The sequence below is a fragment of the Metarhizium album genome, assembly GCF_000804445.1.
Source record: "Metarhizium album ARSEF 1941 chromosome Unknown scaffold_30, whole genome shotgun sequence".
NCBI lineage: Eukaryota > Fungi > Ascomycota > Sordariomycetes > Hypocreales > Clavicipitaceae > Metarhizium > Metarhizium album.
In genome coordinates, this window is record NW_024467604.1 from 251,102 (window position 1) to 276,087 (window position 24,986).

Sequence of the window (24,986 nt, forward strand, 5' to 3'; positions counted from 1 at the left end):
CCGAGTTGGTACTACTCCTTGTCGACCAAACCGCCAAACCGCCAAACCGCCGGCCATGAACCAACACCACCACACACATCTAACCCACACCACGAACCGTCACTTTGGATGAATAGCCGCTCATCGAATGCATCCATCGTGAAGACGGTGACTTTCAGACACGTCAACTGACAAAGTGGACCGCCAGAGGAAAATCAAAGAGCTCCTCAGACCTCACCGTCCGTGTGCGCGCCGTTCATGACCCCCCTGCCAAACCACTTGGCCACCGTCAGGAACCGATCTTCACTGCCCTCCAGCTCAATCTTGAACAGGTCGTGCTTCCCCGCCGCCTTCCTCTGCTCCTCCCTCATCTTGCGGATAAGATCATTGCCCCCCGCGCACTGCGGACACTCCACGTCGTCGCCCTCGCCACCCCGGAGACACCGCTGATGGAAGCTATGCCTGCACAGAAAATGCACAGCCGGTAAATCCAGGCCCTGTCCACAGTCCGAACACCGTGTTGCTTGGAACACGGCCGGCTTGGACCCCAGATCTGCAATTTCCGCCCTCCTCTTCTCCGTGTCCACCCGCAGCGTGTCGATTTGCCTGCGATTGTCCTGCATCTCCTTGCGCTCGCGCGTGATTGTGTCGTGGAGGTAAGGTTTGATCATGCCCATTGTTGCGACCCCGCCGGCCGACGACTGCCCAACCAGGGTTTGGACCACCTGCAGAGGCGCCATGAGACCGTCCTTGTCGATTTTGGAGAGCACCTTGGCCAGTTCGTCTGCCCCCGCTTCCTCAAGCACTTTCGGGTCCGACGTGAGGTACGCGAGCGCTGCCGAGTATAGTTGCGGTTCCTCGGGCCCGTACTTCCTCAACGCCTTGATGGCGCCCCGTGTGTCTTTGGCAGACGTGTATGATCGGAATATGTCAAAGACCAGCCCGGCTTGCTCCTTGACCAGGACAGTGCCGTCGCGGAAGTTGCACAAGTCTGACAGCAAGAGCACGTTGGAGCTTTCCATCGGTACGTGCTCGCCCTCAATCAGCTTCTTCGCCCTGGCCTCCCATTCCTCGCGGTGGTGACCTTTATTCTCGCCTGCCTTGTACAGATACATCTCAAATAGAGTGGTATATATATCCGTTTGATCCGGGACCTTCAAATCCCCCTCTTCGAGACACGCTTCCAGGAACGTGATGAATTCATCTGGGTGGTCGATGAATGAAGAAAATGCAGTTCGCGGTGCTGGTACGGTGTACTTTGGTGCCGGATGGTCGTCCTCGTTGACCTCCACGGTTCCGTTACCTGCCGGCTGCTTGGCGTTGCTAGGCGTGCCCGGCGATGCTGGGTGCCCGGAAGACGTGCCCATGTAAGGAAAAGGTAGATAGTTCGTCAGGTTTTGCACGGCACTGGCAGCGCCTGATGTGAAGCCTCCCGTCAATGGCGCATCGCCGGGAATGGCAGCCACCGACCTTCTGGGACGGTATTTTCCCGTATAGTAATCGATAAAAAGCTTCGTCGCATTTTTGGGGCAATTTTCGATAAGGACTCGAGCGTACTTTTGCATACATGGGTATGCCTCCACATCAAGTCAGGCACCGTATGTATTTAATAAATAGCGTACCAAAATAGTAGACTTACCACTTCAGGATCTTGCCGCCAGATGTAGTCCAGCGCTTCGTCGTAGCTCTTGGAATCTTCAATCAGAATATCGGCAACAAGCTCCGTCTCCCCGTGCCGTTTGGCGAGATAGGCAGCCTGCTCGTAGTATCCCCCTTGCCGACACATAACAATGGCCGTGTCCAGGTCGAACTTCAAGTCTCCCGGAGACTTGATAAACTTTTCCAGCTTCGCAATGTCCTTGAGCTTTGCATAGCAATTGAGAAGGAGCGTTGTGTGATCAGCCGTGGCTCTTCTGTGCTCGTGCAATTGTTCAAGGTACTGAATGAGATTATGTATTCGTTGGGTATCAAGAAACTGCCTTTGTCAGCACCTTTGCTATCCATCTTTGATCCGATCCAGACACTGGTAAAACGCACTTTACGGATGACATGTGACGGCTCTGTCGTATCAATGGCTCGAATATACTGCACCATGGCTCCGTCATAGTCCGCCTTTTGATGTAAATGATCGCCAAATTTGCGATAAATGATGCTTTGCTGCTGACCGTCCATGCCAGAGCCCTTTGCTAGCTCAATAGCAAGAGGAAACATGTTGCGTTGGTACAACATGTCCAGTCGCTGCTGCAACGGCTTTTCATGATATCGATGAATCTGCAAACGTCAGCCCCTGACAACGGATTTTCAAGACCAGTCACCGTCACCTTTCCCTCCTCCGACATGGTATACAAGTCTCCCCATACATCAAAAATAAATCTCAAAGGGGACATCATTGTCTCCGAATGCGCAATGACTCGCAGATCCGGTTCCAGAAGAACAAACATTGTGGCGTTGAACAGGTCGTCGTTACCGCCGCCGCCGAACCGTCGTCGCATGCTGTCCGGATCCCGTCCATTGGCCCCCGTCGGCAAGCACTTGAGTGCCACGTAGTTGTCGTACATGGCAATTAACGTCTTTGGAGCTTCATATGCCTTTGGCGGCCCTCGACCATCTAGCGAGTATGTGTAAATTGCGTCATCTCTCGCCACCACGACATCGCCCGTTTTCTTATCCAGCGCCATGCATCCCCACGCACAGCCACTGTCTTCCACAGTCCTGGGAGGAAGCCCCTGACCCTTCCTAGACAAGCCCAATTTGACTATTCGCGTGGTGGTAGAGATGAACAACGTCGTGAGCTTCTCGTCCGTTGCTAGTTGCACGCCGGTAACCGGTTCCTCGGACTCGAATACAATGCGCTGCTTCGTGCCCAGGTCATGAATGAGATCGCCACGGATGACCGTCACCGTACCGTTGCCAAAGCCGACTGCAATCTGAGACAGGTCATCGGAGGCTGCGAAAGCCGAAATCGGAAACTGTCGTCGGCCGTTGTTGATGGTCAGGGTGCTCAGACAAGTTGGCATGCTATTTTTCTTTACGATCTTATCCAGCGCCCAGGCTTTGAGAACGGGTTCACTGCTCAGGTCCTCGGCGACGGTGACCAGCAGGCTTGTCCCCTCAACTTGGCGCATGTGTGTGATTCGTCCGGCATCATGGGCCTGGAATTTCCTTACTACCTTCCAGCCCTTGCCGATGATGCTGACGGATCCATCGCTGCCGCCGAAAAAGAGGCTATCGGATCCAGAGCAGACGCTGGATATTTCATTAGCCTCAAAGAGGCTGCGTGTTTCGTCGTCAGAGAGGGAGACTTGTGAGACTTCGAAGAAGTCGAAGGACTTCCACTGAGGGGTGTTAGCAGTCGAGCAGCTGTCGGGTGGCCGGTAGCCGTCTCAGGGTCGGATGGACTGGGTGGCTTCCTCCGCACAAGGTGTCAAGGCCACATACCGAAATCGCCATGTCGACGATACATCAGATGATCGAGTGCCGATACGAAGGAGAGATGAGGTTGGTGGATGTCCTTGCTGCATGATGACCAAGATGGGACAGCTCGAGAGAGCGCTGGGATAGCTGGAGTGGCTTGTGACTTTGGCTGCGCCGCCGCACCTGCCCCACCCCCAGGTTAGAGGAAGAAGGGCAGATGTGGCTTGAGTGCACGTGTGGCCACCCAAGGCAGTTGCATCATTCACGTCATCACATGTCGCCGCAACAAGGTAACTACACTAAGCGTACGGAATATCCAGCATCGATATCAATGCTCCGCTATCGCGATTTCATTTAATGATGCACTTTGTGTGCACCTGGGCCCAATACTGGTAAATTCCGACGCAGGGTAGCTGTGGTCCCGGGTATCTCGTGAGGTACTCCTGTCCGCCATTATCCATCCAGCCAATTGCCAGTTCCCAAGCTCCAAAACAAAGTGTCCCGGCCCAAAAGCCAAAAAGTCCCACAAGCTCTCACGGACAACGCCTAGCTTTTCATCACTCATGATAACAACGGCCCAGCTCACTGTTCCTTGGTTCCGGTAGCCGCCCCGTCCTCCTTGGCTTTTTGCTGCTCCGGCCCCTCTCTCGGACTCATCAACAGGCTAGTTACACCTACAACGCTTCCGCTGATGCTATCTGGCCGTCCGGGACCCAAAGGGCCGCTCCGAACACTCGCACCGTCGCCCTGCTTGGCAAGAATGCTGTTTCTCTCATTGTTGATGGCTGGGCCGATGCCGGTAGATGAGTAGATACTGTTTCGCTCTGCACCCAGCCGTGAACCGCTCCCCGGGATCCCAGGCGTCGTGGGCATGCCTCCTTGGTCAATATTGGCACTAAGAACACTGAGTGGGAGACTCTCACGACTCCCTCCCCAGAGTGATGAGGGGGCCAGTGCGCGCACCGATGCGTCGGTGTCCATGGAACGTCGGCGCCGGCGCTTACTAGACGACGCCAATGTCAAGATGGAGGCATTGTCGGTCAAGAGATTATTGGCAATGGCGGAGTTATACGTGGTTGGGTTGCTGGTTGGTGCCAGATGTGGTGGAATTGCCGAGGCCGGAGATGTGGAGGGGAACGGCTGGCTAAATTGGATGGATTGCGTGTTGCTGTGCGGCGGCGGCGCAACATATGGTGTATTTCCGTTGGGGGCTACGGACTGAATCGTAGTTAGAGTCGTAGTCAGAGACCGCACCGAAGGAGCAGGACTGGAAAAGGTGCTATCGCCGCCTCTTCGGCCGTCCATGCCACCGCCAATGGTACGACTGGTTCCAGCCAGAGAACTTGCTCCTCCGTGGCTGGGAGCGAGAGATCGTGGAGCTTCGTTTTCTGTTGACACAGTGCCAGCCGTTGTGGGCGCAAGGCCGAGACCATCAACGGAGCTTCGCACGGGCTGGTCAAGCGACGGGATACTGCCGGTGCAGGCAGCGGTAAAGGAGTAGGAGCCATCACCATTCGCTCCAGCGTGGTTGGCCCCGTTGATATTCACCGCGCCGTTCAGGTTGTTGGGGTTGTTGGGTTGGTTTTGGCTCGCATGGCCAGACTGAGGATAAGGGTTGTTCAACTTGTGTCCGCGTTTCGCCTTTGTGTGTCGCTTGGGGCGGTCGCCGTCGGAGGAGGACTTGAAATTGGTCAATTTCTTGACCCATGTTGAGAAGGGGCGTCGCCGGTGCGCCTGTCGGTCTGGAGGGGGATTCATCAGAAATATGACCTTGCGAGGTGGGGAGATGGACAGGTTTGGGCAACGGTCGTCTGGTGTAGTGGTGAATTTGATGGTGCAAGGCTGAGGACTAGCTCACCGTGAGGTTCATTGATCATATCCGTCAGAGTCATGGCAGCAAGGCGGACTTGGCGAGGTGGATGACAGCAACGGGGGTTTTATGCTCGGTTGCCCAAGCTGCCGACGGCAGATGACAGAGGGTCAGATTGGAGATGAACACACGCAGGAGGAGACCTGAGGATCTCTGGACGTGACGAGAAGCCCAGAGACCGGACAGACACCAGATGGCAGACAGAGCAACGGTCTGCCTGGCTGCTGAATCACGACGTCAATCGCACGTGTCTCGAGGCGGCCGTTGACGGTGGCGCTTGCAACGGAAGCGAGGGCGACACGAGGCAACTCTGCAACTAGGATGGCGTTGGGTGAGACGCCGGCTTAGGCGAGCTTGTGTTTTTTTCCAAACGAGAGAATGTGAAGGAAGACGCAGATGTCGGAGCCAGTATGATGTGTACACCTAGTCCGTAACGAGCTGGGGGATGGATGTGGTGATGGATGGATGATGGACCCGACCAAACCTGACACCGTCCAAACTTTGTGGACAGGCAGGGCAGGCCACACGTGGCTGTGGCCCTGGGTGCATGTGCTTCGAATGTTCCACTCATCCAGTACAACTTACTTCTTAAGTACTCCTTAAGTACTTAGGTATAAGTAGGTACCTCATTTGGGCACTTGGGCGCGCGGTTCAGGGTCGCAGGCCCATTGGAGGCCCCTCTCCTGGTGAGTACTTAAAGTAACAAGTAGGTACTTACTTACTTTGCTTAAACGTGTCCGCTGTGGCTCCTCCTGCTCAGCGCACCTCTCCCCAAAGCAGCCATGTCCGCCGCACGACTCACGTCTCACGTGTTGGCGGCGTCCAGATGCCAACAGTCCAAAACAAGCCCTTTGGATCGTCTGGCCCTGGATAAACATGGAATGCCGCCTCAAGATCAAGAAACGGAATTAAACGAACAACGGTGAAGAGGGGAACAGCAATTGGCCCAAGCCCCAGCGAGGCCCGTGTGCTTTTGGGCGTGGGTAAGTACTACTTAAAGTTAACTTAGTAATTGAGCCCAATTTGACGCCGCACAGGCACCTACCGTCCGCCCCGAGGGACCTGTCCACCCGCCTAGACACCAAGAGTGCCCAGGTACTTAAGTACCCAGAGACTTCAACGTTCCTCCACTTGCCCCCACCATAAAGTGCGTAGCCCACTTGAGCAGCTTCCCAGCTTTAGCTGCTCCTCCCCATGTAATGTCCTGTCCCTGCGTTGCTTTTCCATCTCAACCTCACGCGCCAACATGGGACGTGCGTATCATGTCCATCCGCCCTCTTCCTAAGCACGTCGTGGACAGAATCCAGTCTTCCTCAGCAATCACCTCCCTAAATCAAGTCGTCTGCGGCCTGCTCACCAACTCCCTCGACGCCCGCGCCTCCAAGGTCAACATCGGCCTCGACTATGTCCTGGGCAACTGTACAGTCCAAGACAACGGTCTTGGTATAGACCCAAGTGAATTTGAACAGGACGGCGGTCTGTGTAAACCACATCGTACGGTGCCGCCCCGTCTTCACATGTCGCAACATGTCTGCTGACATTCACCAGACACGTCAAAGACTCCGCCAAGCCCAAACACCCACGGTAGTCATGGCAACTTTATTGCCTCCCTCGCCACCTTTTCGCTCCTGACCGTTACGTCGCATCATCAAAGCCACCCTTTTCAAGCATCTCTTTCCGTTCACAATGGCAAAATCCTTGCTCGCCATGTTCCAGCCCCAGCCGCCCAGCGGTTCGAGGTATATAGCCGCGGAACCAGCATAGCCATCCGCAATCTATTTGGATCAATGCCCGTGAGGGTAAAGCAACGAAGTCTTTTCTTCTCTGACCGCGTCCGGCTTGACAGAGAATGGGAGTCTCTCATGCGTGACATTGCCGGACTGCTGTTGGCATGGCCAACCGAGGTGTCTGTGTCACTGAGAGAAGCAACTACAAAACGGGAACTGCGCTTAAAATCGGGCAACGATGACTTCGTGTCAAGAATTTCACGGCTATTTACACAGTCGGGCCTGGCCGGAAACGAAGACGCCCGCTCATGGGTACCCGTATCAGCATCGTGTCGACGTGTCCGTATCAGAGGAGCCATCTCAACAAACCCAGTCGCAACCCGTCGGTCACAGATAATGACCCTCGGCATTCGACCGATACCCAACAGCTTCGGAACCAATCTTCTTTACGAGGAGGCCAACAAGCTTTTCAGAGGTTCCAACTTTGGTGTGCTTGATGCTGATGAGAAGATTGGTGATGTCCAGGGGAAGCCTAGAAAAGGCATTGAAAAGTGGCCAATGTTCTATCTGGAGATACAGCTGCTCGAAGACCATGAATATCTGGACATGGAGAATATCCTGGGGGACTCGAAACATAGCCTGCAGGCAATAGTCGACCTGATGAAAGTGGTCTGCTACGGGTTTCTGAAGAAGCATTTCCTACAGCCCAAGCAAATCCCACGAATTGCCAAGGAGCCAACCACTAGAAGGACCAGGCGTTCCCCGAGATACCTTGCCGGGCAGTCAACCTCCGCATTCAAAAGCTCTTCTCGGCCATCGCCTGTCCCAGCTGCAGAGCCGGAAGTCCGACGAGCATGCAGCCCATTTGATGGATGGAATCGACTCAAAATCGGGCGGGCTGTAACTGAATCCAAATCTGTCCATCAGTCCGCTGAGACTTCTGCCACCTTTAACGAGCCTACAACTCGCTGTCTTTTAGGTGACAATGGTGCCCTGCTGCAAAGGCCATTCAATGATGCTGTCGAGATTGAACCGCTCGTTCAGACACAGCATACCAGCGAGCTCCAGGTCATCGACGGGGAAGCTACAGGCGGGAACAAGTCCAAGGCCATTGCAGTGGAGAGCGAGGCCATTCCATCAACACCAAAGACGGCATTGACAACGCAAGCTCAACAGCATCCAGAGAGCCGACCAAAAGACCGGCCCCAGGAATGGCTGCAAAACATCATACGCTCATGGAAGAATCCTGTCTTTGAGCCAACGGAGCCCCGGATACCATCCCTTGATCAAGGCACTTGCGTAGAGCGGCCAGCTAATGCAAAGTACGATGGGCCATCCAGCAAATTTTACTCCCAGGAACACGAAGTACAGTTTGAAGCAGCTGCGACGTCCTTGAAGGGACGACTATCTCGAACTGCATTGGCCAAAGCTGAGGTCATTGGCCAAGTTGACAGGAAGTTTCTCCTTCTTCGGCTATCTCTGCATGAAACGAGGGCGGCACAATTGGCAGAACCATTATCGGCACTTCTCATGCTGGATCAACACACGGCAGATGAGCGGTGTCGTCTCGAGGAGCTAATGTCTCAATACTTCGAGGGTAGTCCTCTCCGGGCTGTGACGGAATTTCTGGAGAAGCCAATTGTATTTGAGGTTTCAGTCAGAGAACTTGAGCTCTTGGACCGATTTCGATGCCACTTTTGTGCATGGGGCATCATGTATGCCACGCACAAGACAAGCAGCAAGAACAAACCTAAGATTGGGATAAAGTCTCTTCCACCAAGCATTCTGGAAAGGTGCCGTACCGAACCAAAGCTCGCTATTGACCTGTTAAGAAAAGAAATCTGGAAACTTGAGGACAGAGCTATACCCTTTCCCCCGGTCTATGAGCCGGGCAGACTATGGGCTTCTAGTTTCCACAACTGTCCTCAAGGTATATTGGCGCTACTTCAGTCCAGATCCTGTCGAAGTAGGGTTGACACATGCACCATGGTATTATTGCAGCGTACTGACGAGCTACAGGTGCCATAATGTTTAACGATGAGCTCAGCATGGACGAATGCAAGCAGGTAGTGAAACGACTATCACAATGTGCCTTTCCATTTCAGTGTGCGCACGGCCGTCCCAGCTTGGTGCCGCTGGTCGATATTGGACTAGGTGGTAGAGTAGGGGGTTGGAGAGAGTCGAGTTTGAGTGTTGGCCGGTGGGAGAATTGGCTCGGGGAGTGATGGTGAGGCGTCAACGAAATGGGAATCGCCAAAACAGAGAGAGTCTTTACACATTCACTTCTTCAGAGTCGTCATTCATCCAGCTACGAAGTAACGGATATCGCAGCCGCGTCATTGATCCTTCTCCCACCGGATCTCTCCGAACCACCCTTGAAATCGTTAGAAGAGCATGCATGATACCAAGTGTCCATGATTGCGAGTGTTTGGTCCCGCGCAGAAAGTCAGCGGAAAGAAGATGTAGACTCGCTCGTCTTTAGAGGACGGGTCCACATCCATACCGAGGTATTTATCGGACGCACCTCGTCGTTCTATGGTGTCTTCTGGCCGCCCACCTAGGTAGCTAGCAACTGAAGAAGCAATATTGTGTATGAAATTAGGTCCTCTACGAGTAACAAAGGTCGAATGAGTGAACGAACGCAGGACAAAAAAATAGTTTCGACAGGTTTCCCACATTTGTGTGTGTGGAAGTTGGGCAGAAGATCCCAAAAAAAAGTGGCTCTCCCGCCGGGAATTGAACCCGGGTCTCAAGCGTGACAAGCTTGCATACTGACCACTATACTACGGAAGATGTGAGTGGCTGTCATCAGCCATCGTAGTAGGAGCTGTGATTGGGCGCGCGATAATTACATATATGTACATGACCAGTCTAATGTTGTTTGACAAGGCGCCACGATAGCGTTGCTTTTCCAGTGTACATGGTTCCGACGTCATTTGTCAACTTGGGTTCGAAACGGGGCGATTCGTGCGGCAGACTGGTGGTGCTGCGATGGTCCGACAAGCTGATTGATGATTGCGCAGGCCTTCACACGACGGTCACGACGGTCACATCGTCAGGTAGAGGCGCACTTGGGCCTGCCGTGTATCGACGTAATATACGGAGTGCGGCCCTCCTTAGCCCCGGAGCATACGCCGCGGTGCCCTCGTCATGCTGAATTGATACAAAGCCGGAGAATGACGGCCCTCGCTGATGCCATCTTACCAAGCCCCTAGTCGTCGCTCTCACCGTCCCGTTCCCGTACTGGAACATGAAAAGATAAAAATAGAAGACTAGACGTCATTATCGCGCGAAAACCTTGACTACCCCGTCGCCGCCGCCGCTGACCACCCATCGCCCGTCCTGGCTCCATACGCATGAGCAAATACCCTCTCCGCGCATCACTCTGTGACTCGTAATTTCTTGTGTACACGACCTCTTCTCCAGGCTCCAGAACCGCAACGAAGCGTCGTGGCCGGCGCTTACGAGTTCACGGCCGTCGGGGCTGAGTGACAGGCCGGAGATGGCGTCGGGATGAGCCAACATGTTGTACGTGCATTGGCCTGGGGGAAAACGTTAGCAGAGACGCACGCCGTGCACCTTGTCGGGGCGCGTGGTGTACACGTACCGCTGTTGGCGTCGAAGAAGCGCACGAATCGATCTTCGTGCCCCGAAATGATGGTGCCCTCCACGCCGGAGCCTGCCATGGACCGCCCGCCTGTCGGCCCGCCAGCCGCGTTCTCCTCCTCGCCGCCCAGGCTGCTGCCATGGTGCTGATTGCCCTGGTCCAGGCCAATCGTTGTGGCCGCAATCGCGTTGACGCCCGTCTTGATTGACCCATCGTACGTTTCCATACTGTCCATCGACCCGACCTGCTCGCCGGACTTGGTGTCGTAAACAATGACGGCCGCGTCCGAGTATGACACCACAAACGTTTCGCCAGACGTGCCCAGCGGCGTGATGCAGGTAGGACTGCTCCTGGAGCCATCTCCGCGTGAGATGACGTGAACCAGTGTGTGGTGGAAGGGCGAGGTGGATGCGACGCTCGCCTGGGGCGAGTTGGAGAAGCCGCTGCCAGAGCTCATCGAGTTGCCACGGACTCTGCCGCCGCGGCCGCTCATGGCCCGATTCGAGCCTGGCTGCGGCGAGCTCAGCTGCGGCGGAGCGCTTACCGACCAGATGCGGACTGATCCGTCTGCGGCTCCAGAAACGAGCAGTATGCGATCTGCGTTTCCGTAGGGACTTGACGTGCCGAATATTGCACCTAGTGTGGTGGGCAAGACGCACAGAGCCCAGACAGCATCTGTGTGACCTTCAAGAGTTGCCTTGGGGTCGACTCGCCCGCGCTCCCATACACGAATCGTCGCATCTTGCCCGCCGGAAAAGATCCATCCGTCTCCTTGCGCGCGACCACCAGTTGAAAAGCTGGGAGCAGGCGACCACGATGTCAAACTCAGGACGGAACCAGAGTGACCACGATGTGTGAAGTTTGCGATTACGTCCAGATCTGAAGCACCTCCAGAGAAGTGGCCAGGCTGGTCGAGTCTGGGAATGTGGAATCGCTTAATCATGCCGTCGTCACCAGCTGTGCAAATCTCAGGCTCTCCTGGGCTACCACCACCGGAGAAGATGACGGTGCGGACGGTATCCAGATGACCCCGTAATCCAAAGCGTAGTTTGAAGTTGGCACTGTCCGACTTTTGGCTAGACCCGAGTCCCAACTCGTGCTCGCCGCTACGTCTTCTGGACATTGAGCCCTTTCTTCGATGTCCACCGCCAGGCGCTCGGTTGGGCGACTTGGGCAGATAATCGGCATTGGGGAACACGTCCGTGTCGGGGCGATTCGTCAAAGACTGGGAATTCTGTGCAACGGCGCCAGGTTCTGGAAAGGTACCTTCCGGAAAGTCCCAACCATCGGGATCAGCGTTTGGCGCACCTTTCTCTCTCGACTCGGTCGCGTCGTGGACACCACCCATCGCCTCGGCGTCGTGGTTGGGGCGTGGCGCATTTTCCTCGACGGGACGGGTCGTCACAGACACGGGGACCGATGACCAATCGCTTGGTGTCCCGCACATGCCCTGCTGATTATCGCCGGCAGATCGTAGCATTGGCTGAGGTTGTAGCTCCTGCTTCGGAGCGAAGTTGGCGGAGGGCTGCTGCACATGCGACGTATCCTGGGAGGGCTGCGGTCTGGCATTCATAACGTTGAAGTCCTGAACGTGGTTTGGATTCTGTCGTTGCATCTGGTACTGTCGGTCCATGTGTTGGGGTGGTGGCATCCCAAAATGTTCAACTTCGCGCAAGTCCTCAATCATCGGGAGCGGCGGTGAGTCGCGAGGGGGTTGAGAATTGGCTGGCGTGATCATCAAGTACATGAATTCGGATTGACATTGATCGAGGAACGTCTTGAGCTCGTGTCTTTGCGCGTCGTCGTCGGGCCTCCCGACCTCGACGCCCTCGACGCCTGGTACGCTGTATTTATCCGACGAAACTACATGCTTCGTTAGCAATGCTCTCGCACATCGCACTAACAGGACGGGATACAACTCACTTCGAAGCTTTTCTTGAATTTTGGCAGCGCGATCATATTTTGCCGCCTCAACAGCGTCCGTAGCCGCAGTGCCCTTGAGCTGAGCCGCCTGGTCCTTGACCTTTTGTTCGAGAATCTTGACATATTTCTTGAGTGCTTTCTGAGTAGCATCTGCTCTCCGTGCTTGGCCCTCGAGGTGGGCTATCCTCCCTCGCATCTCCTGCTTCTCAATTTCCCAGGCGTTTCTGTCCCGCTCGTGTCGATGCCATTCCGTCTGCAAGAACCGCATGACGCCTTGCAGCGTATACTCGGTCGCCTGGGGTTGATTTGGCCCGCTTGGATGAACGCCCATGCCCATGCCCATACTCGTCTCCATTCCACCCGCGCCGTTGCCCACGTTTGGGCCCATCATGGCGCGCCTCGTTTACGTAGGCGGGCTCATTGAGAGCCTACGCCAGACGAGAGGTTAGTTCGCAGACTCTGTCGCCGACTGGGAGCTGTGAGGCGTCTGCGGTTGCGCGTCTGTCGAAGATGGCTCGTGACGTCTTTGGGGTTCTGGTGCTGGTGCTGATAGACTTTGGGGCTGGAAATCGATGAGGTTTATCCAAGGTCAATTGGTGCGGGCAACGGTAGCTTGAGCTTCGGGTGTTGCTGTTCCTTGCTCTTGCTGGGACTGCGGGTGCTCCGGCTGGCCAATTGGAGGGCGCCGTTACCCATGAGGCCGCAAGGCATCCATTCGCACACGGTTCGCATCGACTTGCTTCAGACGCGTGCGAATGCACCAATACTCCCTTTCGCTTTAGACTACTCTGACAAAACAGTCTGGTGCAAAACTACCGGCAACGTGCTCCTCTTCGTATCCGGTAGCACACATTGCCCGGGACAACATGTCTGGTCAGATCGAACTCCTCTGTCAACGGCTCGGCCAAGCTCGAAACAAAGAAGTACAAGTCATGGTCCCTTACTGAACATTCAACGTTGGCTATTGAAATGTGCACATTATACACATTATACATACATGCCGAGAAATTCCAACGCCGTGGGTATCTATCCATCTAACGTTACATGTTTGATCCAACTGCATGCGCCTCGTGTTCATTACAATTCCAGTTCTTCAACCTCCATACCGCAATCAACGCATGTCTTGATCGTCAAGCCCTCCTCATTTTCTACTGTGCGGCCCCACTGATGTACGTGCTTCGTGTCTCGTATGGAATCTCCAAATTTGTTTGCGCCAGACTTGCTCAATGTACCAGCCTGTCGCCGGAAAGCATCTGTTCGAGTCTTGCGTTTCAGATCCATCAATTTCTCCTTGAACTTGGCCTCTTTCCGCGCCTTCTTTTGAGCTTCTCGCCTCTCATATTCCGCATCTAGTTTTTCTGCAGACCCCCATTTCGTGTTTACCGCATACTCCTCGACCTGGAATCTAAGGAACAACATCATGTCATGCCAGTGAGACTTGTGTGGGTTTGGCTTCGAAAGATGCGGTAGGAGCTCCGGGTCTCGCAGCTCAGCTATTGAAATTTGGTTAGAAAAGGAATGTGCTACTTGATGATTGGGCCAAGAGAAGGAAAAAAACTCACGATCCGTCAATAAATAGTCCTCCTTGCACTCTGTCTTTGTCAGGAGCGAGTATTTCTCGGGGTACTTTTCCTTGCACTTGTTGCAGACGCAAACATGAAAGACCTCCTCCCAGACAGAATCGATTTCCAGGCTCTTGCAATCTCTACACTTTTTCCTCTTCTCTTCATCGTCGAGAACACTGATTCCAGGCTCAAATGGGCCCGCCTTTTGCCGTTGAAGCTTCCGGATAAGTTGCATACGCTCCCACTCCTGCACGGTCATGCCCTTTGGTCGCTGCTCGTCTTCTTGGCCCGGTTTTTTTGCCCCCAAGGCGTAGTTATGAGGGTCATCTTCAGTGGTCAGGAAGCCACCCTTGGTATCTGTCATTGAGCTCATGTTGTAATCGACAAACTTGGTAAATTTGCGTGCTGGGCGCAAAGCCTCTTCATCACCCTTGTTACGGCCATCGCGATTGGTGCCTGACGCGCTCGCAGACGGAGCCTGCGCAGATATTTCGCTATACGAGCGCTTGCCATTTACTGGCTTGGAGACATGGACGTCTTTGGTGGGAACGAACCCGGCGGCAGACTTGGGAATTGTCGGAATCTCGCCAGCAGCACGTTGCTCAGCTTCACGCTGGTTTCGGATAGCCTTGGCGCGTAATCGGTTTTCTTCCTTGAAGGAGTCAGTATATTGAGCGAAGAGACGACAAAAATGCCTCGATGCGGCGATATGATAACGCACGATTCGTCTAGTAACTTCAGGCGTCGGTGGCGATGCGACCGGCCCAGCGTTGGATGGAGGTGGTGTTGTCCCGCGGTCCATTGAAGCTAGAGATGGCGCGCTGGCGGGTAGGCGAATGTTGAGAGCAGAAGGTATTTCACGGGGGCATTAGGGCAGCTGCTTGGCGTGACGGAAAATATGGCCGTGTTGAAAATGGCAAGATGTCGAGATGTCGAGACGCTCAGATGTTAACGGTGACGGGGGGTCTGTGGCGGATGAAGTGCCAAATGTGGCTAGACTATCAATGCAGGGTGCCCGATGCCGCTCGAAACTTCCCGACTACAAAAACAGGAAGCAACTTCAGATCAGGAGATGCATCAGAGATGCACGACTTTCTTACGAGAAAAGAGTTTGCCAGGAACTGAGCCTACAAGTTCCTGCCTTGGCCGCATCTACTTGAACATTTTACGATCCGTTTGGCAGCCTTGGAAGAGAACATCGGCGACCCAGACAGCCCGAGAGAGAGTAGAGTCACCAACAGCTGGAGGAGCAGTACACAGGCGAGACCCAAGCATCGGCTGCTACGGCTAGCCTACAGCTCACGTCTTTTCGTTTGTGTTGATCCAGGGACGGACATGTGCGAGATGGCACGTTCCCGACAATTTGCTGACCCTGCCCATGGGGCGTGCGAATATAAAGCTTCCAGGTCCGGTAGTGTATGCCCTCGGTGGGATTTTTGTATCTGGAGGAGAACCGCGACGGGTACTATAGCCGGCTTTGAGAGGGGGGCGTCCTTGTGGACAAACGTTGAATGGGAGCTATAAGGTTGTTGTGTTGTGATGATGGCTGTGCTTGCAGATTGCATCTCCATAGGGTGGTGTAGATCCAAAACTTGAGTGGCAGGCCGTGATTGAGACGCGGTGTGCGTTGCCTACCTTGCCACCGTGAGTTTTTCTTACGTCGAGTGACCAAGCTTGGTCCAGACAAGTACAAGACCGTGTCGGTGGCCACTCTGAATTGCACGCCGCCGTCGAGCTCCGACCCCGGTTATCCTGCACAATGACTCCATGACGCATCGAATCCGACTTCTAGAATCCACGGAACGATCGGGGCTCTAAACACCAGACATCAATTTTACAGCGTCGAGATACGATGGTGTCACTACGCCAAGAGTGCCATGGCCCCCCCCGTGAAGCAAATACTTGAAACAGATACTTGAAATGAGTTAGCGATCGGGGACACCGGCTACAGTTCGTGACGCCCGACGTAGACCTAGCATGAGGAGAAGCCGAGAAACAAACTCCTCCACAATGTCAAACGCCCGTCATCATCATCGCAGCAAACAACGTGCATATATGGGCCTCGTCACCACGCGACAGTGGAACTACATGACCACCAACATCAAACTCAATGGGGATAATCCCGAACGGAGGAGCCGGAGTCTTGGCCAAGGGAAGCCGAGGAACCACTGTACATTCCATGGTACAAACGCCTAATACAGCACAATAGGCCTCACGCCTTGATCCCAGCAAGTTGTTGCCCCCATGAATTCCGTTTCTACCGGAAGGAACAGAAGCCCCAGTCATTTTCCTGTGCAGTTGCCACGTGCAGATTGGCCCATATCCCTGTAATCTTCCAGCTTACTCTTCCTTAGCGCCGCCGCGGCCTGACTTCTCGGCAGCCTCGACCGCCTTCTTGTCGCTCTGGGCCTGGCCCTGTTGCATGGCACTCATGAAGCCGGCGGCCTGCTTGAAGGGGCGCTTGAGGTCGCCACTGGCGGGCTGGCCATAGACGTGGATCTTGACTAGATTGCTTTCGAGGGCGCTCTTGACAGGTAGGATGCTCTGAATAAGGAGGGGGTTGGTGTATTTCATGTACAGGTGCATGAAAGCCATGATGGCGATGCCCATCATTTGGCCTCGGAAGAGAGAGCGGAGCTGGTCCTTGTCGTAGGCCTGGATCGTGGTGGTGACGAGCTTGCCTTCCTCAGTGGAGCCCATTGGCGGGGGCTCGACATATTTGAGGGTGGTCAAGTCTGAATGTTTCATGCGTTAGTTTTTTCATCTTGCGCATGTCATTTGCCGCGGCTGAGTCTTGGCGTCGTGTTTTGTTCCGCAGAACTTCAGCCGGAGACACGAGCAGAAGAGAATATGGCCATACCCTTCTTCTTGTTGATCTGTGATCCAATGTACAGGTATAATAGAGCAATGAGGACATTGCTGCCCAGGTAGACGGCACGAACGGTGTTGAGGATGTTTGGGTCGTCAAAGGGAATGCGCTTCGACACCTGCATCATGCCCAACATGATGACCAGGTTGGTACTATCGAGGACGGAGCATTAGCACACAATGTCGGTCGGTACATACAACTCGAGGCAAAATGTTCTCCGTGTGGGCACAACAGGATGCCGTGATTATTTTCTGATGGAGGGGCATGGGACGAATGTCCACGTGCTGGGGAAACAGAATCACCACTCACATCTGGGGGTTGAGACCAGCCATGATGAAGAGCGGGTATTAACAGACTTGGCGACAAAGTGAATCAAAGATAGGTCGGCGGTAGGCGACAATTCAACCGGGAGCAGACAGTGCAAAAGGCGCAACTTCCAATCCAGGAACGCGGTCGCAAGGCTTCGAGGAAGTGGCGAGGAGAGATGATAGTCAATACCAAGTCAATGGCTGGTCAACGTCAAAGGTTTTTCCTCGTTTCGCTCCACCTGGCCTTTTTGCCTCCGAGGGGTGGCGGAGGCGTGGTAGCTGCCATTCTCTGATTGGTTACGAAGGCAGGCACAGAGGCACGGAAGGGCAGCCTCAGCCACAGGGTTGCGCCGTGCCGTCGTAACCTTTTTCCGGATCCGAGTTGATACTGGCTGCATTTTTGGCCAAGACACGATACAACATGACATCAACTGTCAGTTCGTGCGTGATGCATCGTCTCCGAAACCCAGGCCAGATGGCAAGCTGGATCTATCATTCTACGATATGGCGCTGGGGGACATGCTTCTATATTCTTAGCAGTTAAAAGGGATCCATTCTCCCAACCGGCTGAGTCATCACGAACAAGGTCCCGCGGCTTACCTGTTGCGGTCGCCGATTCTTTCAGCATGCTCAATGTGTTCTTCACTGCCTCTGCTTGTGCACCAACAGCGCCACAAGTCGACTCGGGAGTCAGGAGTGTCATCCTCCATAGGGCGCGATATCTCGACGATCGAGTGCCGTCTCAGCATGCTTTCCAGGAGAAATCTTGCCAGTACTCAGCGGTTCACATCGCATTTCACACCGTCGAGTATCACAGTTCCTGCCCCAAATTGAGACTTGAGAGCGCATGGCCGGATATTAACCCCCTAATAGATGCATGGACCCAGACAGATGCTTTGCGCAATAAAGATTCCCGGGCACAGTTGTCCATGAGGCGAAGAGGCCCTCCCGGACAGCGATATCAGCGGCACTCGGAGGCATCCTTGTGTGTTGCACCTTGGACCAGCACCCGAACCCTAACCGTCACGCAAACCCATGGCGCACACCCCAGTCTCGAGTCTCGGGAGTTCACGATACTCCGTACACCCAAACCAACTCATTCAAACGATAACGAGCAGTGGATACCGCCTGGTGACGCTATATTCTATCCATCAAATTACCCGCAATGCCGCTCTACTAAGCCCGCTTCTGCCGCCCCAACTCCTGGTCCCCCCATATTCTCGTTCCACATGGCTCTGCACGTATTTATGAGTACGTACCTCGGTACGTGTTACATGACTCCTGCGGGCCCATCGGCCGATCCCAGCGGCTCACGGCAGGGAAAAAAGTTCCAACTGCGCCGCATAAGCGACACACAGAACCGCTCGTTCAGAGGTTCTGGACCCCAAGCAGGCCCCGAATCCCGCGTGACGTCCGCCAGACGTGCAGAGTAGTTACTCCGTAGAGACAGGGCAAACTCCCATGGGCCATATCAGAGTGCCAGCAGGGTGGCTTGGGGCCCGTCGTTCAAGCGCTCCTCAGCTCCCTTGGCGACCAGGGGTAGTAGAAAGCCAGGCGCACCTCCCGTCAGCGACCAGGGCCACTCTACACGTCTCCTTCTCTGGCCACAACCCATGATGAATGCGTGGTTCCATGGTCGTGAAAAAGCCCGTCACCGTGGCTCGTTCTATAGACCTCGGGTGTCTTGCTGCAGCGCCGCCTTTGGATGAACCGTGCCCATCACTTGTCACAATTTACAAAGCCCACGTCAGCCCTACGACTATGGGTAGTTGACAGCTTCTTGCTCATCGCGGGTGATGCGAGCCCACACCAGTAGACAGGGGGAGGGGGGAGGAGACAATTAAAAAAGAAAAAAGGGCCGCCGTGATAATCGGGCCCAGCAGATATTCACTGCTCGACCCCGGCCGCTGAGCCACGTCGAATGCACTCCTTTTGCGGCGCTGGTTGTGGCGTGTCAAAAGGCTTTGGTGGGCGATGGAAGGAAAGGAAGCATCATAACCAGTTCTTTGTGACTGACCAACACATGGATTGCTAGACTTGCTTGGACGCTGCCTTCATTGTTGGCGGCAAAGAGCCGTTGTCGGGCAAACAAAGACGTGGTGCGCTCCGCTGCCGTTTGACGTTTCACGGTCAAACGCCTGCTTCCTAGGCGCCTCACAACAGCGCGGCGAGATGTGGACTGCGAGAAGGAAAAGAGAACTTCATAGCCCTCCAAGAACCTCGTAGCGCCCACAAAGGCGCCTTATACCATCACATAGAGCGCTTGCTCCGCACCACGCTGCCGTTTGTGGATACTTGCCTGCTTCTCTTTGCAAAAAAGAATAAAAGAGAACAAAATCGTCATGAGCGAAACAAGACGACAAAGGCGACAGCGACCAAGACCTTCTCCCAACAGCCCTGCATATAACTGCGTGCTCCCTCATCCCGATCTGCATCCGAACACCAGCACGACATCGTCCATCGAGAGGTATCCCAGACACCTCGTTTCATCTCCAAATGCCCTTCCGGATCAGGGAGACTAAAGAAACTTCCAAAACTTCCCTCGCCATCAGACTCAAACGGTGCGGCTGCAACTGGGGCTTCTCCTGCTCCCACAGCAAATCTCGCTCTTCGTACTCGTCATCGTCGTCGTCGTCGTCGTCGTCGTCGTCACCGTCAACAACCTTGTCGCGCCGTCGGTCAACGTCTGCCGCAGTCATGTTTTGTCCTGACGGCTGTCCATGTGGCCAGCTCGTAGACCTCTTCGACTGTATGCCGGGACCCCTCCACTTTGGAGGCAATCACTACTACGGGCCGAGTTACCACCACCATGACTACCGCTACCCGGTCCGCCAGCGTCTCAGGCGTTCCTCTTACCACGAGACTTACATCTTTGGTGGTGGTAGTGGTGGTGGTGGCGGAGGCGGCGGCGGCGGAGGGGAACGTCACACGATGAACATCGTCGACATGACCCCCAACAGCCTCTCGAACGATCGGGGTCACTTTTACAAGATCACTTTCCCGCTCCAGTGGTCCGCCCGCGATCTCCTGGCAAGGCTGACGTCTAATTCCCGTGATTACACTGTTCTGGTCCAGGGTCCGTTCGGATTCAACTTTGAACTCACGGACGGAATGGATCTCAAACAGTACCTCGGTCCCTGCTCGACCATGGAAATCGCAAAGAAGCAGCAACCAAAAAATAACATAAAGCATATCGAGATGTAGAGCCAGCCGCGCATTCCGACATTGCCGCCAATCAGCAATGAATCCGCAGATAGTCGACCAAGGCTGGCCGAGTTAGTTTCGCTGCTTTGTGGACCGGCCCATCCGTCTTTTGTTCTCAATCGGCAGCCACCGGGCGCATATACTTCGTGGATCGGTTGTTCTGGGAATCTTCCGTGGAACTGCAAAGCCACCATTACACAGCATACGCAGACAGGCTCAACATGGGGTTAGTGCGGCTCAAAATACCCGGCATACGGAGTACATGTGGCGGGATTGTTCTTGCTTGTTACCTCCCCCCCTTCCCCCCCTTATTTTTTTTTTTTTGGGTTGTTTGTTATTTGTTCACTTGCAGGGTAGTGAATTGCAAGACGGGGATGAAGCGCGGTCTAGTTGGTGACGTTGGTTATCCACGGTCTACACGGGGAATAGTCCAACGTTCCCCCAGAGCAGAGAATAGTAATCTCAGATACTGAGTAAAGGCCCAATAGAAGTCGTGAAAAGAACCGAGGAACTAGCCCGCTGGATCTCGCCATGTCTGCGCATGTTCAATGTTTGTGATGAAGCTGTCATACCGTCACGTTGCACAAGAACCATTATTGCTTGGGCCTGAGCAAACGGCCGCGTTCAACTGACTGTGAAAGATTACCTAGTGTTACGTTGTTCGATGGGTTGACTATCGGCGGGGTTTACCTTAATCGGCAAATATTATTCCATTCTTCCAATATAGGAGAATTGCAATGCGGTGTGAGATTACCGACGAGGCAGTAAGCGTTTATGAAAACCAGATACAAACAACAAATGACGCAGATCCCTACGCCAAGCTCAGGTTTGTGACCTTGTCTCAAACACTGTGGGACCAAAAGACCTTCGCTCTTGAGGATGTACCAGTAACTTGGTCTCAGCTGACAAGGGCGTAAGCCGAGGAACGCAACAGATGACAGACAAGGCTGCTTGATATCATGTGAGTCTAGCTTCGGAATATCCTGAGCAATCAGGAAGATATCTACAATGCGGCACGGTGGCAAAGGTATTCTGCCTTGACAACTTTTTTTCATCTGGCCGCTGCAAGCTTGTCAAATTCGCTCTGTTGATTGAACGTGGTTGCAATGACTTTTGTACAGCCAAGCCAACAACTTGGAACAGACGACCATGCAAAGCTGGAGGGAGCACTTGTGCTACGTTTGCAGTAACCTTGGACATTTATGCAAATGTTCTGTCAGCAAGGCCAAGGGCCAAGGCTGTGCATTCTGATCAGCCTGATATTCGTCCATTATGGATGAGCGGGAGTGTGCCAGGCAAATCCTGCAGATTGGCCAAACGACTCAACCCAACGCCAAACCTTGTCCGAGTTCCGTCCTCATTTATCTCCGATGACGCACGATTGGAGAGTAACAGCTAAGGAGTTGATACTGTGGATTATAAGCTGTGAAACTCCGGCTCACCTGGACCTTGTAAAAACGATATCCCCTTGGCGGCAGCACATGGTCTTTGTACTGCTGCAGGAACGGTACGTAGTAGGTTTGTATTTCTTTCTTGTGGCATGAGATGACAACTTTCCGTGGCAAGGTCGCCCCTCATGACTGCCTGTACTGGTTCATACCAGATCTGGATATCTTGAAGCGAGATATTTATGTCTCGTTTGCCATCGGTATCCAATCGGCGATCACCACATTGCCAACTCTGGTCATAGACATTCTGGGTTAAAGCTCAGACAAAATTTAGCCTTCGGGCTCCGGGACGTCATCATGACTGTAACTTAGGTGGGCCGTCTTCCCCCAGTGCTGAATTCTGGTGTTGAGCAGACCCATCATTGCCATCCACGTTGAAACCCACGTCGTTTGATGGGCCACGCTTCCCTTCGGGGCGAGCGTTAAGGTATCGACCAATCGGATGGAGCTCTATACGAGTGTAGATGGTCCCAGTAATTGCTCAACATGCTTAAAAGTTTTTTGGAAGCTGAGCAGAAAAGAATACTAGTGGCTTAATTAGGTCCGCTCATTGGCTGCTGCTTCGCTAGGGCTTGACTACTCGTCTTTATTGCGTTGCCTACGACGAGGTCTGTGTATGATGCCAATGGCCAACAAATATTTGAAAGAATGCATGGCATCTCGGAGCACCACCACCTTGGTTCTATACGGAGGTCAATCAACGTCACCTTGTTTGTGCTATTGTATTTTTCTTGCCTCACCTTAATCTCTGTTTGCCAACTGTGCAATACGGTTTCCGAGCCAGGTGTCTATATTTGGTGCAGTCGCGACGGTCTTTCGCTGTGACGCTGTCGCACCTTGTGAGACGCCCGAAAATACGTATTGACATCTCGTGAGAAACGGCGTCTTGCCGCTTGTACAGCATTCTTTCCGTCGGCGCCATTGGCTGACGCCCCTGGTCTGAATACGGGTGGACATACGGAGCATGGGGACCAGGCATGACGGACCGAATGATACTCCTAGAAGACAAATGATGACGGTGCCGCTACTAGAGCTGATGGGAGAATTTGTTTCTGGGTTGTCAGCCCTAGGTCGCCTAGGCAAAGGGATGCTTTCTTTGGCGGTTGGCAAGCCTTGTCGAGGCGCCGAAAGCCGCCCGAAAATCTTAGTTGGTGCTTAGTGAGGACCAGACAGGAAGAAGCACTCGGCACTCCCTCCGTATTCCTGCGCATACGAATGTTCCATTCGAAGGTAGGGTAGTTTCCCCATGCATGCCTCCCCATTGTTCACACGTGGTCAGGGTCTTGCTAGGCAGACTCGCCGGGGTCTTGGTCGCATGTGCCATGTTGTAGGGATGCCACTACCGCAGTGTGGTCTGAGCAAATCAACGGGTCCGACGGTGACGGACGACTCCGAGGCCAGGTGAAGAAATGCAATCGGCCGCCACGATCTGACGAAGAACACCATCCATGTCAAAATGGACGACATGTACTGTGTGCTCTCAAACTGGGGTCGTTGTCAGGAGAGGCGCAGGAGTACGGGTCCTGACGACACGGAGGCATATGGCACAAAGAAGGGAACTCCATGAGAGATTGAACGTGGCAGAGCGAGGGTATTGAAGAAAGCTCTGTCGTACAGAGGCTGGCGTCGGTGCTTGTGTCAAGAGTTTAGAGTTGATGCTTGAACGGCTCAGTTGATCTACGGTTGCAAGTTGAGAGTTGAGGGCGGGGGCCCGATAGCCTGACTACTTCAGTACTTAAGCAGGTACGGGGTACTTGAAAGGTACTTACTTAAGGAAAGTACTCCATAGCACGTGGGTACTTTGGTCGTGCACTAGAGCTGGAGTCCCAACTTGGTACTTTGAGAGCTGACAGTCCAGCAGCACTTGTGTACTTAAGTACTTAAGTAGTACTTGCATCAAGAGGTTGGTGGATGCACGCCCCTAAGGCGCCCCCCTACCAGCGAGGAATTTGAATGGCCCAGGCCTACTCCGTAACAACTGAGTGAGAATGTGAACATTTGTCCAATCCGCTTGCGCACTCCACTTCCCCTTGTACGGAGTCCTGTTCCATGCCCAGTACTCCGTACCATGCTGGGATTCTCGAGCCCTGCAGCTGGGCCCGACTGCCCACAAAGCCGCAAGAGGCGATAGAGCCATGTAGGAACCTGGAGGAAGGGCCTTGGCGGTGACGTCGGACGGGGCGCCGGCATGTTCCCTGCCTGTCGCGCCTGCGCTTGTCTCTGATGTGCCTTCCCAGTCGCTGCTCGTTCACCTTTCCTGCGCCTGCCCACTCTGCATCGAGCTAGGCTGAGTGATCTGGTGCTGGGACAGACAACTATAGGCCAGGAAGTTGAGATGCGTCCCTGGGCATGTAAGGCCAAGTACTCCGTACTTTCGCCTGCTTTATCCTCTTTGTGCTGGTTGGCTCACATCCACTGGCAGCTTCGCTTTAGCGGAGACTGCAGCCTGGCTGGCCTCATGTTGCTCACCAGAACTGGTCGTTGGACCATGGAAAATTATGGAACGTGCTTCGTGCCTTCCTTGCCTCAGGCACTTGGCTTCTTTGGTCCCTCGGGACCTCCAGTCTGTGACTGGCGCGCACTTGCCTGCCGACTTGACATCAAGTGCCCGAGTGGGCTTTCCGAAAGACAGCTTTGAATCCTCCAGGTCCGAATGTCTGGCAACCAGCAGCCGGCAACCAACAACAACCAACAACTTACAAGCCCGCTCTCGCTCTCTCTCTTCTCATCCCACTCCACCACGCTCCATACTCCCTCCAGACACCCTCTCTCTCTACCTTAGCTCTTTGCCCTCCTCGCGTCTGGTTCTGCTCCATGAGACTTGTCCTTCTACCCACGCCTCCCTCGCCTCCCTCGCTAGCCTGGTACACTTCAAGTACATTGGGCACTCCGTCGTCAAAGAAACATGTCCCAATCTTCGCGACGCCCATTGCGGGGCTCAAGGCGTGCAGCTTCTGCCAAGGACTCGTTAATGTGCACTCGATGACTCCATACACCCATGACTGCCTGCTCTTCAACCAGCTCGGCCCTCGCCCTTTGGCCTTGGCCTCAGTGCTATATATAATCTTGGAC

At 54.1% G+C, this 24,986-nt stretch overlaps 7 protein-coding genes across 7 annotated transcripts; 2 read left to right on the forward strand and 5 right to left on the reverse strand.

The window, feature by feature from the left end:
* Positions 1 to 206: 206 nt before the first annotated feature.
* Positions 207 to 3,429, reverse strand: MAM_07400 (Vacuolar protein sorting-associated protein 11; the record flags this gene model as incomplete). The annotated part of the gene is made up of 5 exons (XM_040826198.1): positions 207 to 1,556; positions 1,619 to 1,954; positions 2,017 to 2,250; positions 2,301 to 3,314; positions 3,418 to 3,429. The coding sequence occupies 5 exons, from the start codon at positions 3,427 to 3,429 to the stop codon at positions 207 to 209; spliced, it is 2,946 nt and encodes a 981-aa protein (XP_040675870.1).
* Positions 3,430 to 3,975: 546 nt separating this feature from the next.
* MAM_07401 (uncharacterized protein) lies at positions 3,976 to 5,285 on the reverse strand (the record flags this gene model as incomplete). Its single annotated transcript, XM_040826199.1, has 2 exons — positions 3,976 to 5,135; positions 5,252 to 5,285. The coding sequence occupies 2 exons, from the start codon at positions 5,283 to 5,285 to the stop codon at positions 3,976 to 3,978; spliced, it is 1,194 nt and encodes a 397-aa protein (XP_040675871.1).
* Positions 5,286 to 6,525: 1,240 nt separating this feature from the next.
* Positions 6,526 to 9,215, forward strand: MAM_07402 (DNA mismatch repair protein; the record flags this gene model as incomplete). The annotated part of the gene is made up of 3 exons (XM_040826200.1): positions 6,526 to 6,757; positions 6,812 to 8,920; positions 9,010 to 9,215. 3 exons carry the CDS (start codon positions 6,526 to 6,528, stop codon positions 9,213 to 9,215), a joined length of 2,547 nt encoding a protein of 848 aa, XP_040675872.1.
* Positions 9,216 to 10,272: 1,057 nt separating this feature from the next.
* Positions 10,273 to 12,908, reverse strand: MAM_07403 (stalk rot protein; the record flags this gene model as incomplete). The annotated part of the gene is made up of 3 exons (XM_040826201.1): positions 10,273 to 10,532; positions 10,598 to 12,460; positions 12,521 to 12,908. 3 exons carry the CDS (start codon positions 12,906 to 12,908, stop codon positions 10,273 to 10,275), a joined length of 2,511 nt encoding a protein of 836 aa, XP_040675873.1.
* Positions 12,909 to 13,597: 689 nt separating this feature from the next.
* Positions 13,598 to 14,887, reverse strand: MAM_07404 (DNA repair protein rad14; the record flags this gene model as incomplete). Its single annotated transcript, XM_040826202.1, has 3 exons — positions 13,598 to 14,013; positions 14,083 to 14,737; positions 14,807 to 14,887. The coding sequence occupies 3 exons, from the start codon at positions 14,885 to 14,887 to the stop codon at positions 13,598 to 13,600; spliced, it is 1,152 nt and encodes a 383-aa protein (XP_040675874.1).
* Positions 14,888 to 16,425: 1,538 nt separating this feature from the next.
* Positions 16,426 to 17,286, reverse strand: MAM_07405 (Inorganic phosphate transporter Pho88; the record flags this gene model as incomplete). Its single annotated transcript, XM_040826203.1, has 3 exons — positions 16,426 to 16,820; positions 16,946 to 17,106; positions 17,264 to 17,286. 3 exons carry the CDS (start codon positions 17,284 to 17,286, stop codon positions 16,426 to 16,428), a joined length of 579 nt encoding a protein of 192 aa, XP_040675875.1.
* A 2,673-nt stretch (positions 17,287 to 19,959) lies between these two features.
* On the forward strand, positions 19,960 to 20,466 carry MAM_07406 (uncharacterized protein; the record flags this gene model as incomplete). The annotated part of the gene is made up of 1 exon (XM_040826204.1): positions 19,960 to 20,466. One exon carries the CDS (start codon positions 19,960 to 19,962, stop codon positions 20,464 to 20,466), a length of 507 nt encoding a protein of 168 aa, XP_040675876.1.
* Between the last annotated feature and the right edge of the window lie 4,520 nt (positions 20,467 to 24,986).